Source organism: Myxocyprinus asiaticus, chromosome 7, assembly GCF_019703515.2.
Source record: "Myxocyprinus asiaticus isolate MX2 ecotype Aquarium Trade chromosome 7, UBuf_Myxa_2, whole genome shotgun sequence".
Taxonomy (NCBI): Eukaryota; Metazoa; Chordata; class Actinopteri; order Cypriniformes; family Catostomidae; genus Myxocyprinus; species Myxocyprinus asiaticus.
In genome coordinates this window covers 51,859,865-51,876,213 of record NC_059350.1, presented here as the reverse complement: position 1 = coordinate 51,876,213, position 16,349 = coordinate 51,859,865, and the positions used below count along the sequence as shown (strand labels likewise).

The 16,349-nt window shown below is 35.3% G+C and overlaps 1 protein-coding gene across 1 annotated transcript; it reads right to left on the bottom strand.

Moving 5' to 3' along the window:
• Positions 1-1,463: 1,463 nt before the first annotated feature.
• LOC127444359 (myosin light chain 3, skeletal muscle isoform) lies at positions 1,464-7,784 on the bottom strand. The gene is made up of 6 exons (XM_051703668.1): positions 7,650-7,784; positions 7,291-7,321; positions 4,687-4,830; positions 4,034-4,204; positions 2,191-2,268; positions 1,464-1,944 (listed from the first exon to the last, which is right to left on the bottom strand). The coding sequence occupies exons 1-6, from the start codon at positions 7,650-7,652 to the stop codon at positions 1,916-1,918; spliced, it is 456 nt and encodes a 151-aa protein (XP_051559628.1). The 5' UTR covers positions 7,653-7,784; the 3' UTR covers positions 1,464-1,915.
• Between the last annotated feature and the right edge of the window lie 8,565 nt (positions 7,785-16,349).

Genomic DNA, 16,349 nt, shown 5'->3' with positions numbered 1-16,349 from the left:
TATATCTTAGTTTCTTTACCTTGATTGCAGCTTTGTATACTCTTGGCATTCTCTCAACCAACTTCGTGAGGTGCATCCTGAGATGCTTATATTGAATGAGTTATATATTTGGACTGGTCACAGTTGTTACATTTAAACTGCAGTTGTTTTTTCTCCGAGTAGCAGATACAGAGAGACTAAAGAATGCCTTTATGACTTGTGTGCTGACTAAAATCAGAAGGAGAGCACTGTTCTCTTTGGCATACTACTTACAGTGTGCATAGCTTATCTGATATGCTCTTCTTTTTTTTTTCTTTTTTTTTTTTTTTTTTTGCATGGAAGATGCCATAAATTAAAGTTGAATTGATATGAATTGAATTAATTCTATTGCTATCATCGTTAGTTCATAAAAGTCACTTGTATTGAGATTCTGATTAATAATAATCTGTTGCAGCTGGGTGTGTACTTTATTTGAAAACATTGACTCTAAAAACATTTAGGCTTTTCTGCAGGACCTCATTAGATAGTAATTATGAGACTCAGATTCTATACATATTAATACACTCTAAAAAACATAAATGTATGATTTATGCATTTTCATTTCACAGAAAATCCCATCACACTTCAAATTTAAATGCATAATTTTTAATATTATATATATATATATATATATATATATATATATATATATATATATATATATATATATGTGTGTGTGTGTGTGTGTGTGTGTGTGTGTGTATACTGTTTCTAATTTTTTTATAAAGATCTGTAACCTTTTTAATGTTAAATTTGGGCTGTTTTGAGATCAAGAATGCAGCAGACCAGCAGCATATAGCATGTCAGATTCTTCAAGACTTTAGATGTATTATCAGGATTTTAGATGTATTAGGGAAAGTGTGTATACTGTATATATACTGTATATACTGTAAAAAAAATAAATAAATAAATAAAAAAAAAAACATATTTACCAGCACTAGTTTATTTTAAATAGTCTTATGTGTGGAAAAATAATCTTTAAAAGTACAAATATTCCATGTAATCTCTCTGTTAATATGTGGTAATAAAAGCTGCATGCATAATAATTCAAGAATGAGTAAAATGCTGTTTAAACTAGTTTTACATGGAGTAAATTATGCCACACTGCTGGACATGTCAACTTCCCAGGTGTATTTTATGTCACCTACATTTACACTTTTATGTTAATGAAACAGATCACCCAAAAATGAAAATGATATAATTTCCATATTCAATGGAAAAAAGACAGACATGTTTTGTTAGAATGTTATCCTTAGTCACCATTCACATTCATATTCACATTCATTGTATGGAAAAAAATATGCAATGGAAGTGAAAGGTGATTGAGACTAGCATTCTGCCTAACGCCTTCTTTTGTGCTCCACAAAAGAAAGAAAGTCAGATGGGATTGGAACCACTCAAGGGTGAGTAAATGATCTGTTAATGTACAAAGGAAAAACTCTGTGTACTTTTGGAAGAAAGTTTATTGTGAAATGACTGTGTGAAAATCGGGATAGGAGAATATTGGTGGCCTGGGCACAGCAGTGTCATGTGCCTTTAACACACAGCAAGCAGTGTTGTTGTGACCCTGGATGGGTGGAGAAAGAGGAAATAAACCCTCTCTTCATGAGCGGCCATTTCCTTCTACCCATTTCCTTCTCCATCCTACTGTGGACAGCCGCCCCAGGTGGAACAAGAAGGCAAGGAGGATGAACTGCATAATAGGAGGATGTAACTTCCAAAACGATGGAGGGAAGGGAAACAAAAGATGTGGACAAAAAGGCATAAACCAGAATGGTTTAAAAGTGACATCCCATAGTCCTTTTTATTGATTGGTCTTCAAAACAGATCGGATGTCCTGACACCATGTCTGCAGATATAGTTCAGCCTTCCACACCACTCCCACATGGGCGGCCTCTTACACAGACAAGATGTGCTTGACGAAATCTGCAAGATGAGAAGAAGACATGCATAAGGAGATCATCCAGGCTGGCTCACCGTACAAGGCTTGGGGTGGCTTCTAAAACTAGTGATTCATTGATAGGTGAGCTTATTATATCATCCCAATTAGTGCCATGGGGTCTAAAAGTGAAAAAGACTGTCACTGCATGCTCTGTTTTGTAATATGTCTTGAAAGAATTTGCAAGGGGTAAATGGGCAAGGAAATCATTTGGGGCTTGTCGAAGCACGTACCTTCATAGTGGACGCTGCCGTTCTCATCTTCCTGTCCCTGCATGAGAGAGTCAATCTCGGGTTCAGACATCTTCTCACCTGTTGATGCCATGAATGGTATTGATTAGGAAAATCTTTTACATTCACAGTTGCTGCCTGCTGGTGTCAGATTTCAGATCAGAGACACTTACAAGTGCCATGGTATTATCATGTTTTTTGGATATGTTGCATGGTAATAATATCATACTATTCTTTCAAAGTAACCTGGAGTACCATGCAAGAATATGGTAAGCATTAAGTACTTATTATATATCAAAGTACCATAAATGTTTTGAACTTCTGACACGCCCACTTATTCTTTATAAATGCTATTTTCCAGGGGCCTGGGTAGCTCAGCGAGTATTGACACTGACTACCACCCCTGGAGTCGTGGGTTTGAATCCAGGGCATGCTAAGTGACTCCAGCCAGGTCTCCTAAGCAACCAAATTGGCCTGGTTGCTAGGGAGGGTAGAATCACATGTGGTAACCTCCTCGTGGTCACGATTAGTGATTCTCGCTCTCAATGGGGCGCGTGGCAAGTTGTGCGTTGATCGCGGAGAGTAGCATGAGCCTCCACATACGGAGTCTCCGCAGTGTCATGCACAACGAGCCACGTGAATAGAAGTGCGGATTGACGTTCTCAGAAGCGGAGGCAACTGGAACTTGTCCTCCACCAAACGATTTGAGGTGAGTAACCGCGCCACCATGAGGACCTACTAAGTAGTGGGAATAGGGCATTACAAACTGGGAGAAAAGGGGATAAAAAAAGAAATAATAAATTATTTTTTGCTATTTTCCACAATGTATAATAATAATAATAATAATAATAATAATAATAATAAAGCCGTCAAAACTATGAAATGCCACAAACTGCAGTATTAGAAATCAAAACTCTTCAATATTTTATCTCTACACACTCTTTTCTTAACCAACTTCACGAGGTACATCTTGGAGTACTTTTAAATAGTAGCCTATTGAAAAAGTTCTCACGTATGTTGGAAACTTCACCAAACGGTCCAACCCATACATTTAACAAAAAATGTTATATCAATTTTTGTTTTGTATTTAAATATAAAACCTTAAATGTAAATTTACATTTGTCTACAAAACTAATTTCAAGCATTTAAACATTTGCCTTTAGGTCAAAATGTTTTAAAGGGATGGCCTGGGTTCAGCTCAATCCACAGCATTGGTTGCATAATGCTGATTACCATAAAAATAACTTAGACTCATACCTTGTTTATTTAATAAAAAATAAAAAAAATAAAATAAAAAAAATCAATGGGAGTATATGGGAAGTAAAAGGAAGTTACAGTGGAAGTAAATGGGGCTAGTCCATAAACATTCACACACACTATTTCAAAAGTATAGCGACAAGACATAAACATTACACATGTTAACGTGATCTTAGTTTGATAAAATCAGGGATTTACTGGCGTTACGTCGTCAAGACACAAAGTTGTAATATTGAATATAACTTTACATAGAAAGGATTAGTACGTGGATTAATCACACAAAAATTGTTAACACGTTTAATGTTAACTAAATGTGGCTATACTTTTGAAACAGTGTGTATTTATGTGTGTTTATGGACTGGTCCCATTAATTTCCATTGTAAGTGCCTTATTGTAACCATGATTTATGCTTCTTTTTAAAAAATAAACGAGCGACAATTCGAAATTATGTTTTGTATTAATAAACATCATGCCATAAATGCTGTCAATTGAGCTTTACTTGTATTGAACCCGGAACATTCCTTTAAGATCACGAGAAACGTAATTTTGGGACTGGTACATTTCCTGTAATCATTTAATCCTCACTCACCCAGTGTTGACAGCACAATGCGCAGCTCAGCTCCCATTACTGTGCCATTGCCCTCCTTGTCGAAGACGCGCAGACCCTCAACGTAGTCATCAATGGTACCTTTCTGGAGGGTGTCAACAGTCTTCAGCATTGGCAGGAAACCGTCAAAGTCAAGTCTTTTGTTGGCCATGTCTATAGTTGTGCACATATCAGTGTCAACCAGTTAGGATTTGCACAGCGAATAGAACTACAGTACTTTCATAAGTTTGCAACAATGCTTCAGTCTTTATCTAAACCATATATTTATCATATTTACTTTTATATTTAGTCTATTTCTATACCTTTAATTAATACAGAAACACTACAACCACACCACACTACAACCACAATAAGGTTGTATTGGTCGTTAGGTAATGCAGTAGGTAACAACGAACAATATTCTTTTTTTTTTTTTTACAGATTTGTATTGATTTATTTAATTTTAGTTCATATTGCATTTAGTAATGGTAACATAAACAACTTTTAATGTACATTTTTTTTAGCATATGTTGATATTAACTGCTCAAGTTTTGTTCATTGTTAGTTCATGTTAACTAATGTAGTTAATGAATACAACTTTATTGTAAAGTGATATCATACATACACATATATACGATATAAGGTAAATGTCTGACCATCAGCGGATGGGTCGCCCAGGATTTTCTTCACATCCTTGTTGGTGGGGTTCTGACCCAGGGCACGCATGATGTCAGCAACCTGGTTGTAAGCAACCTTGTTGTCACCAACTCTGTCGAAGAGACCAAAGGCCTCTTTGAAGTCTGTAACAGAAGAATAAATGGGACATGTTTCAGTTATTGTCTGGATGTAAAGACCTATTCAGACAGTCACTATATTACAAAATAAACCACAAGAGGGTGAATAGGACCCCATCTTATGTCACTCTGTAGGGTTTTATTGTGCGATAATGACTCTTTGAATTCATCCTGACATTATCCTGATTATTACAAAGCTACTTACCAAATAAATAAATAAATAAAATATTGATTTGAATTAAAAATGATGTATGATGTAAAAAGAAAGAAACTAGCACAGCTAGGTGGAAATTTTGGTTTCTCCAAAGGTCCATTTTGATAGGGGTTTTTAAGGCACTATTCTTAGTAAAGCTGCCATGGAAAAGTGCATTATAAAAGTGCACACTGATTGAATTGAACTGGGTTGGTTTGCCTTAGATAAAGGTCAATTATACAGTTTGGTGTTTTAACAAAGTGGTTTACCTTAGAACACCACGATTGACCAATCAAAATCAAGTATTCCAGAGAGATGTTGAATAATTTCTATCAATTCATAGTATCATAATTTAGACTACTTTATAAAATAGGACTAATTTAGAATGAATCAAGCATCAGAGGTTAGTATTTATATTTCAATGCATCTTACAATATGGAAACAAGCAAATAAATGGTACCCACTTTAATTAGGTGGCCTTAACTACTATGTACTTAACCATTTTATACAATGTACTTAATATGTACATACATGTTGTTGCATTGTAATTACATTTAAAGTACTTGCATTTAATTACATTTGTAGTTACGTGGTTAACGTTACCCCTAACCCAGCCCTTACCCCAAAACCAAACTCTAACCCCTAATCCTAACCATAACCCTACCTTTACTCCTAAACCTACCCGTACCTCAACATTAGTAGCAGCAAATGTGGGAATTTTGCAGAACAACATGTAGTTACACAGTAAATACATAGACTTATATGTATTTAATGTTAGTACATAGTAGTTAAGGCCACCTAAAGTGTGACCAGTAAATTATTCACTATTATTTTTATAAAAATCATTCAAGTTTGGTGCATTTTCTATGTTTGTTTCTCCTTTTTAAAGAAAGGGTCAAAGAATGTAAGTGTACTAATGCCCTCTACACCCCCTGTATTTACCTTGCCAACTGTACATGCCACAAAGGAGGAAGGAAGCTATATTATAAAAAGGCTTAGCAACTGCATCTTCATAGGCTGTGTGGAGTTATCCGCTACTTTGAAAGTGATCCACTGACAGTAAAATAGCATCCTATGACTTCTGTGCACTAGCAGCTGTGCCTCGCTGTTGCATGAAGGTGTCATTTATTTTGTGACAGGCGATACCCTCTGAGAAAGTAGCCCTTGCCATACATGGCTATGACGGTTGATCCAAGTCGAATACAAGAATGCTGACAGTAGCGTAACCTACAGAGATGACCGACCGCATGCTTTTTGCACCTAACTTGCCCAAGAGGCTTGGTTATAATTGATTCTTTCTCTTCTGTATTTAAGATGTAGAAGTTAATCTTGGCTTCGTCTCTGGACATATTTGACCGCTACATCCCAAAAGGATACAGTGATTAATTCCCACTTTACATGCACTAAATAAATCAATTACACTAATTTTACCAGTTAAATGATGCAAAACAATTATGCATTAATGTTGATGCATCCTGTTTCCCATGTTATGAAAATCACAAATGTTACATATTATACATTCTTTGCTTTTGGTCATTCATAAGTTATGAAGGGTTTGAAGGCATGAGTTTGTTGAGGACCCAACAAAATGCAGATCCCTCCCTTCTTGTGGCTTTCCACCAGCAAAACTCACCACTGAGAATATGCATGATTTCAAACCCTAAAGGTCTGCCATTAAATAGCCTACAATCCAGCTTTGTTATTGCCTGGAACAGCCCTAATGTGCATATTTGTATATATATCTGGAAAAACCAGTACGCTTAAAAACAATTTGGTATCATTAGATCAAACTGCAAATGTTAAGAAACACTTATTACATTTTAACAAGAGAAGTCTGTGTTTTAAGATGTAATATGAAGGATAATCATAGCAGTAGTAGTGGTAGTAGTAGTAGTAATAATAATAATAATAATAAATGAAATGATAAAGAAAATCATTATAATTTGTAACTTATTTTAGAAACGCTTATAGGTGTATTAATTGGAATCACTTTTAGTCAGTTATCTAAAATGTACATGAACATGTCTCTTATGCATATCTAAGGGCTTAAACCAATTAACTGCAAAATAACTATATATATATATATATATATATATATATATATATATATATATATATATATATATATACTGTATATAAATCATGAATTTCTGCCATCAATTACATTTGTAACAATGATAAGAGAAATGTGTCTATTGGACTACTAAAAGTCATTATAAATTGTTATAATAAAAAGCATGATGAAATATGATGTACAGGTACTGAACACTCACCCTCAATCTGGTCAGCAGTGAATTCTCCAGCCTGGCAGAGAGACAAAAATAGTATGAATTCCACTGGCACACATGCCAACATCTCATAAACACACATGTCTGAATAAAGGTATTATATAAAAACATAATTGCAAACACAATCCTTCTTTGGACACCATCAAAATTACTGCTTCAATGTACTGGGCACACAAGTCTACATCTTCATATTGTATGTGCCAATGGAATGAAAAAGCTTCATGATTTTCTTTTTAACAGTGGCACCAACTTGACCAAAGTGTCCTAGTTTTTTCAGTGTGCTTATTGCCAGTTTTTCAGCGAAAAGAACATGAAAAAAGTACGAGAGTAATCCAAGTACACACCATGATGCAGTTTTGAGGATGGAGGAGCCGAGAGACAGAAGTCAAGAAGCCGGAATCCCAGGAGAGTGGTCCTGAGCCATGGTCAAACTCCTTCTTATTTGTGCTATGCTAATGATGTCAAGGGGCGGATCGTGTGACGCTGTGGAACTTCTTTAACTTTCTTCGGTCAAGCTGGGAGTAAGGCTCAGTGTTCAAGGGGAGGCGGTATTTTTAGATTGTGCTCCAGGCTGCCTCTAAGACTCCTTGGCTTTGGTCAGCAGTTTAATTTAATTTATAATTTGTTTATTTTTACTCTGGATTTCTGCAAAGTAAACAGCAAAGATAGACTGTCAATTCTGATCGCACCTGTTATCAGGTCTGTGCATGATTTGAAGGTACCACAATATTTCAGTGAGGCTTGATTACAGGGTCGATATTTTTAACTTGCATATGGTGGTCTCGGCCACTTATGGTTATATGAGAAGCCATGAAAAATCTCTTCTCAAAATATGTTTCCACATAATTTTTGAGAAGACAAGGAAGGTGCAGTGAATTTGAATTTGGGGCTATTTTTCTTTACAAGATAAATAAATAAATACAAATCTATATCATCCATTTTTAAAGTTCTAGTCTGATTGTAAAAGTGCATTAAACATTGCATGAATGAAATAAACATTAAATCTAATAGCAATGACCATACATGGCCAGAGTTTATTATTCAAAACAATGAGACATCAAGTTCATTTTAAGTGCATAAAACAATAGCAGCATTACGAACATTAATTGCTATAAAATCAACAGCAACGACGTTGCCTAGGTCAAAGCTTTCATCTAAAAACACTGAAACAATTTTAACCCTTACTGCTTACTGATAGTCCATCACCTATTCCAAAGCTGAGGTGCATATCTTACTGTTGTAACGTAAAAAAGCACATACTCAGAATGTTAATCTGTGAGACTATTGCACTTCAGGGTAAGAATATGATGATACTGTCATGAAAATGATCAATAAATTATTAACAATTTGCTGTCATTGCCATATTAATATGTAATCATGTAATATATAAAAAAGTAACTGTAGTCCAATTATGAGTATTTTAAAATGTAATTTAATCCAATTACAAGTACATGTAATCCGTTACTACCAGCACTGTATATATATATATAAATTATAAATTATGTGACGTGTGAAATGCACCTGCAGTCAATAAAGATGAAGATTTTGGTAAGCTTGAGTGCAAATTTGTATAATTATTTTTTTTTTGCAAGGCTATTTACAAACAAACATGCATAGCTTTTAACACAACAATGGGATAAAATAATGATACACTGGCCCAAAAGTATTTAGAAAATTAAGCTTTACTTAAAGATTAGTACCTGGATAAATGTTGTTCCATTAACAGAATATAAACAAGCACGCTTTCCAACAAAACATTTTAAGTTTGTTTTAAATGAAATTTTGTACTGTACAAAATTGTGTGGTGGTCGAAAGTTAGTGGAACATGTCCACAGTTAATATGATGAACTATAACCTGCACTGTAAAAAAAAAAAAAATGCTGTAAATTTATGGCCAGATTCCTACAGCAATCTACTGTGATTCTTAAATACAGTAGTTTGCTGTTAAAAAATGTGCATTCTGGGAGATCAAGAGCAGGCTCACTGTGAAGTGACTAGTTTTACGGTAAATAGCTGTTGTTTGCAAGGCATTAGGGGAAAATGAACATTCAAAATCATGATATCAGCTTGGTGAGAGCTAGTGACATTTTGAAATGTATATTTTAACCCATCAGCCTTCACTTGTCTGTCTAATGAGGAGTCAAATTAAAAAAAGGATAAATCAACCTTTGAAGCAATGTACATATTAAACGTATTAAATGCCAGGATTGAACAGTATATGTTTTTGTTAAAAAAACAAAAAACAAACCTGTACACATTAAAATAACAGTAGAGCACTGCATTGTGGGTTATAATTGTGAAATACCCATAAGCCTTTGCGCTTGAGTAAGTATGCGTGCTTTGGCAATGCATTGGAGCTACAAAAATTGTAAAAAAAAAAAAAAAAAAAAGAAATGGACAAAAGTTTTTATTCAGACTTAATATAAGTTTTATTTATTGTTGTTGTTTTGTTATCAATAGTTGTATTTTGTTTGAAATCACCATTATGGTGATAGTGTTCTCTTGAGCTGGCACCTTGGACCTTCTTTATTATTATATTATGCTCTTCCAGCAAGTCTATTTGTGATTAAATTAAACACAAGTTGTTGCACTGTGCTACTTAGAAGACAAAACCTAAGGTCAGACTGAATGACTGATCCTACCTTGCAAATGGCACTATATGTGGCAATAATGATGCATTACACATACAATATAAAATCAAAAACAGTAAAGGATATTTCAGCAAAATGAAATCAGCAAATTGAGTTTGATGTTTTTGATGAACTTACAACTTAACATGAGTTGTTAACAAGACACACACAGAAATTAACTCTCGGCATACAAAACGCAACAATGCTGAAAAATTTTGAAAAATGTTTTCCATATAATGACTGCATTCAGTTAACACAGACTGTTAAGCTCCAAAAAACACAATTAAAAGAACAAACTTCAAATTAGGGATGTGCAAAACTACCAGTTTTTATTATCAACTAGTAGTCAGTCTATTGAACTAGTCCACTAGTCGGTGTTAAGGATAATATTGTATAATTAAGCTCCATACTGGTCACTTGACCCCGATCAGACGTGTTGCAGAGGGATTAACTGACGCTAAATGCAGAACTTCAACATGATAATTAATGGATATTCAGCAAATAAATAGGCTAAATAACTATAACATGTTAATGCACAAAACTATCAAAGTAAGAAAAGAAATAAGAAAGGTTCCAATAAAGAATGGCACAAAACCATACATAATGATGAACATAAAGTGCTTCAGTGTAAACAGAGCGCTTGGGAGTCTCAAGCCTATCTTTGCTGTGCATTCAAAAGTGCAGAACTGTAAGATATTAATGCATGTACACATCTAGTTCACAACATTTTAACCTTTCTAATAGGGATGCACCAATGTACTGGCTGCCGATATTTATATGCCAGATACTGACCAAATTAAAACCATCAGCATATCGGTAATAAGCATAAAAACACCAATATCAAAAAACAATGGTTTATTTAGAATTAGTTACACACTTTGTAAAAACTCTGTGAATTCAAATGCACAATCCAAAAATAAAAATAGCCACAATATGTAGAAGGGTTGGCACTCTCAAGAACATGTAATATTTAATTTGTATTCTTTCTCGTTCTTATGATAATGTGGAAAAAAAACGCCATAAACACACATGACCGGTGTGAAAGCGGCACTTACTGGCTACATGAATGTTAGAAACAATCCAAAATGCTTTGAAACCAGCAGAGTTTGAATTCTGAGATATCGGAAATTACATATATTGGAAATTATTTATAGTTAGAACAATAAAAAAGCTTCTGTAACTCTTTATACATTTTTAATGCATTCCTAAGTAAAACAGTTGTCTGATGACAAAATAAGGTAAGTGGCAAAATTTCGGCATCAGCCTATAGGTTTTTGTTCAAATTGGTATCGGCCAAACATTTTCATATCAGTGCACCCCTGCTTTCTAACTGCATCTATTTATATAAACAGTGTCAGACAGAATCAGCAAAACACTTTAATCTCTGACAGTTTTGTTGCTAAAATTGGTCTGTGCTTACCGAAATTCAAACCACTGCCCACCTGTGGCTGAAGCTGGAAGTGTTGTTGAATGTACTGAATGGGCTGTAGGAGCTCCAGTTTCCGTGTGAAATGTCTACAGGGTGGCACCATAGCCACAGGAAGTAGGGGTGCTGAAGATGCTGCAGCATCCCCCGGTCTGCATTCAAGCCCACCCTGTGAAGTGCTGTCGAAATTGTGCATGCATTAAAAATTATTGACAATTGATAATTATTGATTGTTATTTAGAAACCATTGTATTCTGTGTTACTCTTGTGAAAGTAATGACGAAAACGTTTAGGGGTATTTTTTATTTAATCATCGATAATGAAGACAACAAGAAAAAGATTATGATGATAATTAAATTATTTTGATTGAAACTTACTCTATGAAAATGTGAGAAAAAAATTATACTGAAAGGCATTAACAGTGCAATAACAATATTTTCAAAAGGAACACAAAAAAGAATGTATTAAAATAATCCAGGCATAGTGTTGGGGATTTCCCCGCTTGAGCTGCGTGAATTGAGCTGATAACGATCAAAGGTCCCTAAAATGATTAACAAGACAATCATTTCTAAAAGTAATACTTTAATATACTCTTTTTATGCTATTATTTCAGCAACTCAGGTTTTAACAAGGATAGTTTTTATATGTTATATATTTTATGATCATAAATGTAAATATGTTTTTGAAATGTTTAAATAATTGGTTAAAGTTTTATAGCAGTGTTATAGCATTATAGGGTGTTATAGCGCAAGTTTGGAGAATTAGTGCGTTCACAGCACCCCCACTTCAAAAACCGTTCACACGGTTATGGGTGGCGCCAAAAGCTAGTTGTATATTTAGTTGTAACAGGAATGCATATTGTATTAACTCTACCCCCTAATCCAAACCTCAACCCTTAACCTAAACGCCAGTGGAGTAAAAATGTAATTTAAGAGTGAAAATGCAACCTCCGAATCATGCACACCAACACGATTACATCCTGGTTCCCATGGGACCAAAAAGCGTCAGAGGGAAAAGCAAACATATTGCAATTGATGCAAAAATGTCTGATCGGGGATGCTGCTTGTCGGTAACTCAAGGTCGATTTTAGGGTACATGAACGTGAACATTTGACAGAATTTCCATTTTTGAATGAACTACTCTTCTGAAGTAAAAGTGTAAACGAAATATACTGTATGTTGTAAGCAAATTCTAACCTAAATTTTAGCAGTCAGTTTGCTCAATCTACACATTTAAAAAGAGAATAAAGTAGGAATATTTAGCTGTTGCTGTAGTGATATTCATCATATGATATTACAATGTTCTTTGTAGTTCCCTGCTGTGTGAATGATCTCTTTAGTTGTTTTTGTTTTTCTTCTCCAGGCTGTCCTTCAGTTGATTACATGTGTTACTACAGACCAACAGTACAGCAATTGCAAAGACATTCCATTCTTGCCCCGAGACATTCACTCTTGCTTTTGAATGCTGTAGAAGTCATGTAGCCAAAGCCGCGCCCCTTGGCAGATGAACTCTATATTTGGGCGTTCTTTTGGGGAGTGTCAAGTTTCTCTGAGAGGGATAGTAGCACCTCAAGGGTCATTGACATGTCTTAGCTATGTCCAACCAGCTAGCACACTCTAGAATGTAAAGATGCTTAGCAGGTGCTCAGGTTACTCGCCGTTTTCTGATATAGGATCAGTTCATCAGATATCTATGATTGCTGTTGCAATTACATGGCACAAATCAAGACTGACTTCAGGTCAGCTGGAAGGGACACTCAGGAGTACAACATTTAAAAAAAGCTGTCCTATGGGCCAAGCATTGTCCATCAGCGTTTGAAAAGCCTTATTTGGATTTGGCAGAGAGTTTCAAGTGAGAGTTAAAGGACACTCAACCCAGACTTTTCTTTGGCCCTTCTTATATTTGAGAAAATCACCATATATATATATATATATTTTAATGGAATATACAGTGGGGTCCAAAGTCTATAACCACTACTGAAAATTTCTCTATTTTGCATTTTCACATACATTTTTTTTTTTCTTAAATAGGGGTTACACTAAATGTTATAGAGACAAACTATCAAGAAGACCAGTTGGAAGAAGCAGTAAAATATGAAGTCGAATGCAACATTTTAAACATTTTGGATGGCTTAGACAATTCACAGTCATTAAACTTGGAAAAAGTAAAGCACTTCTTTGCACTTCAAACTCACACAAGTATCTGGTAGGATGCTGAAGGGATGTCCCATTTGTGACAAGTGGTTTTGATATCTTTGGCTTTATTTATTTGAAATACAAGGGTCACATCTTCTGAATTGGTATCTTGGATAAAAGTGAAAATGTTGAAGAAATTAGGAGTAAAAATCTGAGCAACTTTGACAAGGGCCAAATTGTTATGGCCAGACGACTGGGTCAGAGCATCTATGAAATTGCAAGGCTTGTGGGGTGCTCCCAGTCAGCAGTGGTGAGTACCTACCGACAGTGGTCCGAGGAGGGAAATAACAAAACTGGCGACAGGGTGTTGGGCACCCAAGGTGGTTTTAAATGTGGTTATGGGAGGAATGTGTCACAACACACTCTGCTGCATATGGGGCTGCGTAGCCGCAGACCATTCAGAGTGACCATGATGACCCCTGTCCACTATTGAAAGCGTCTACAATTGGCAGGCGAGCGTCGGAACTGGACATTGGAGCAGTGGAAGAAGGTCGTCTGGTCTGATGAGTCCCGTTTTCTTTTACATCACATGGACGGCCATGTACGTGCCCCTTCATTGCAATGGTATTCCCTGATGGCAGTGGCCTCTTTCAGCAGGATAATGCGCCCGCCACACTGCACACATTGTTTGGGAATGGTTTGAGGAACATGATGAAGTGTTCAAGATGTTGCCCTGGACTCCAAATTCCCCAGAACTCAATCCAACTGTGCATCTGTGGGATGTGCTGGACCAACAATCCGATCCATGGCAGCTCCACTACGCAACTTACAGGACTTGAAGGATCTGATGCTAATGTCTTGGTGCCAGATACCACAGGACACCTTCAGGGAGTGTAGAGTCCATGCCTCGGTGGATCGTCTCTGTTTTGGTAGCACACGGAGGACTAACAGTATATTAGGCAATATTTTGTTTTGTCAATGTTTTGGCTCATCAGTGTAAACTGTAAATGTCAAACCAAACTACAAGGATCCATGCAGTTTTCATATTATAGTAACGGTCTCACAATACATATATTTAACTTTAAATAGAAACTGAACTTCAACCTTTGTATTTAAAAAAAAAAAAAAAAAAAAAAAGCATTGTGTTAAGATGGCCGATTACCATTTTCTTAAAATTAACTTTCACTATCGTTAGTTTTACCAATTTCTTTAATGTTCATATTACTCAAAAATTCATGTAACCAAGGGAACTTAAATTAATGGAGTTTATTCTACTAAAAAGGGTCTTGTCAGTTTTACTTAATCCATATGTGTTGGGACATGAACATTTTTTGTTTGGTTAACTGAAACAATACAGAGGATTTCTAGTTCCCAGCAAGCTTTGCATGGGACTCAACAGGGAAAGTAGCCTAAATGTTAAAGTGTTATTTTATGTCTTTGTGCAAGATAAATACAAAGGGTGAAACTTGTTAGTGATAATGTTTTATGTTGATGAGATTTAGAAGAATTTCTGTTATGTTGTAGTTTTGGGGGTTATCATCATGGTGAAGTGTGAATGTTGAGGCTACAATGAGGACCAATATATTTATAGTATTTTACATATTGCTTTATCCATTGAGCAATTGCTGTGACAACCATATAGCACAATGACCAAGTTGCACTAGGTAGAGCTTCCAACCAGCTTGTGTTCAGCATTCTAACATTATCTGACACTAGCTAGCATATCTCTACAAGAGTTTCTTGAGTTTTGTCATGTTAACTTTAGTTGGGTTTACTTGATTCAGTTAGGTTCCCTCTACTTGAAATATTTAAGTTGAAATTACATGGTTTAGAAAACTAATTTCAAAAATGTGGAACCACTGTCCATAACTGAAGCAAGTTCAGCCACAGAGTTTTTTTTTTTTTGTGTGTGTACTATGAACCAAACATGACAGTCTCTTTATCAGTGGGGCATAGTTATGCAAATGTTTCCAAAAATGCTTGAGGTTATAGCGATGGAACATTAAAAAATGGAAAGTTTAATTTTAAGGCGCTGCTAAAACTGTAAACCTTAATGCTCAAAATAAATCGTTCTGAATAGGGAAAAATTAAATCATATAAATTAGTTCAAATAAATTAACCTTCAAGAGTATTAAGCACTTCAGAAAACTGACACTTTTAAGTCACTTGCTTTATTGTATTGAGTTTAATTGAAACTGGGCAGTGCATTTCTATTTCCCTGCATGCTTTGTATGGCAGTCAACGGTGAGAGTAAATGTTAAAGTTATATAAAGTCTTTGTGCAAGATGAATGTAAAGGGGGTACTTGTTATTGTTGAATGTTTTGTTGCTATTTAGAAGATTTCTGTTATGTTAAAGTTTTTGGGGGTTACAATTATGGTGAATATTGGCGCTTGAGCTTTGGTTGAGGACAGGTAAAAATGTAAGATTGCTCTACAGTATATTGCTATACTCATTAAAGTTCAGCCAAAGAGTTAAATTTAAAAGTTAAGAGCCATTAAAATGTATGAGTTAGCTTCCTCAATATTTAAAGTTAAGAGCAATTAACGTGTAGTGCAGAATCAAAATCTGAAAGTTTTATTAATTTAAACTTGGTAGTTGTTTGCCTCAATTCTTTTGAGTCCTGCTAACTTATTAGGGCTAACAGTGAAGGGATTGGTTACAACTCGCAACCCTTGCTTACGTTTACATTTTCTTTGGATGGATACACTAACAAGGAGCAATCTATACAATATTATCCAGACATTGTAATACTCTAAATAGTGAGTCAAATTCTGAAGTTCCATTAACTGGTTTGAAATAAAATGGCTGGCATTAGTTCCCAAAGACACTGCATAACTCTATCGCTCCATCT

What these genes read in the sequence shown, in the direction of transcription:
- LOC127444359 (XM_051703668.1), bottom strand. An exon ending in CACTGCTGACCAGATTGAGG is followed by an intron (nt 4,831 to 7,290) that starts GTGAGTGTTCAG and finishes CTTCTGTTACAG; the next exon opens with ACTTCAAAGAGGCCTTTGGT. An exon ending in CGGCAGCGTCCACTATGAAG is followed by an intron (nt 1,945 to 2,190) that starts GTACGTGCTTCG and finishes CTCATCTTGCAG; the next exon opens with ATTTCGTCAAGCACATCTTG.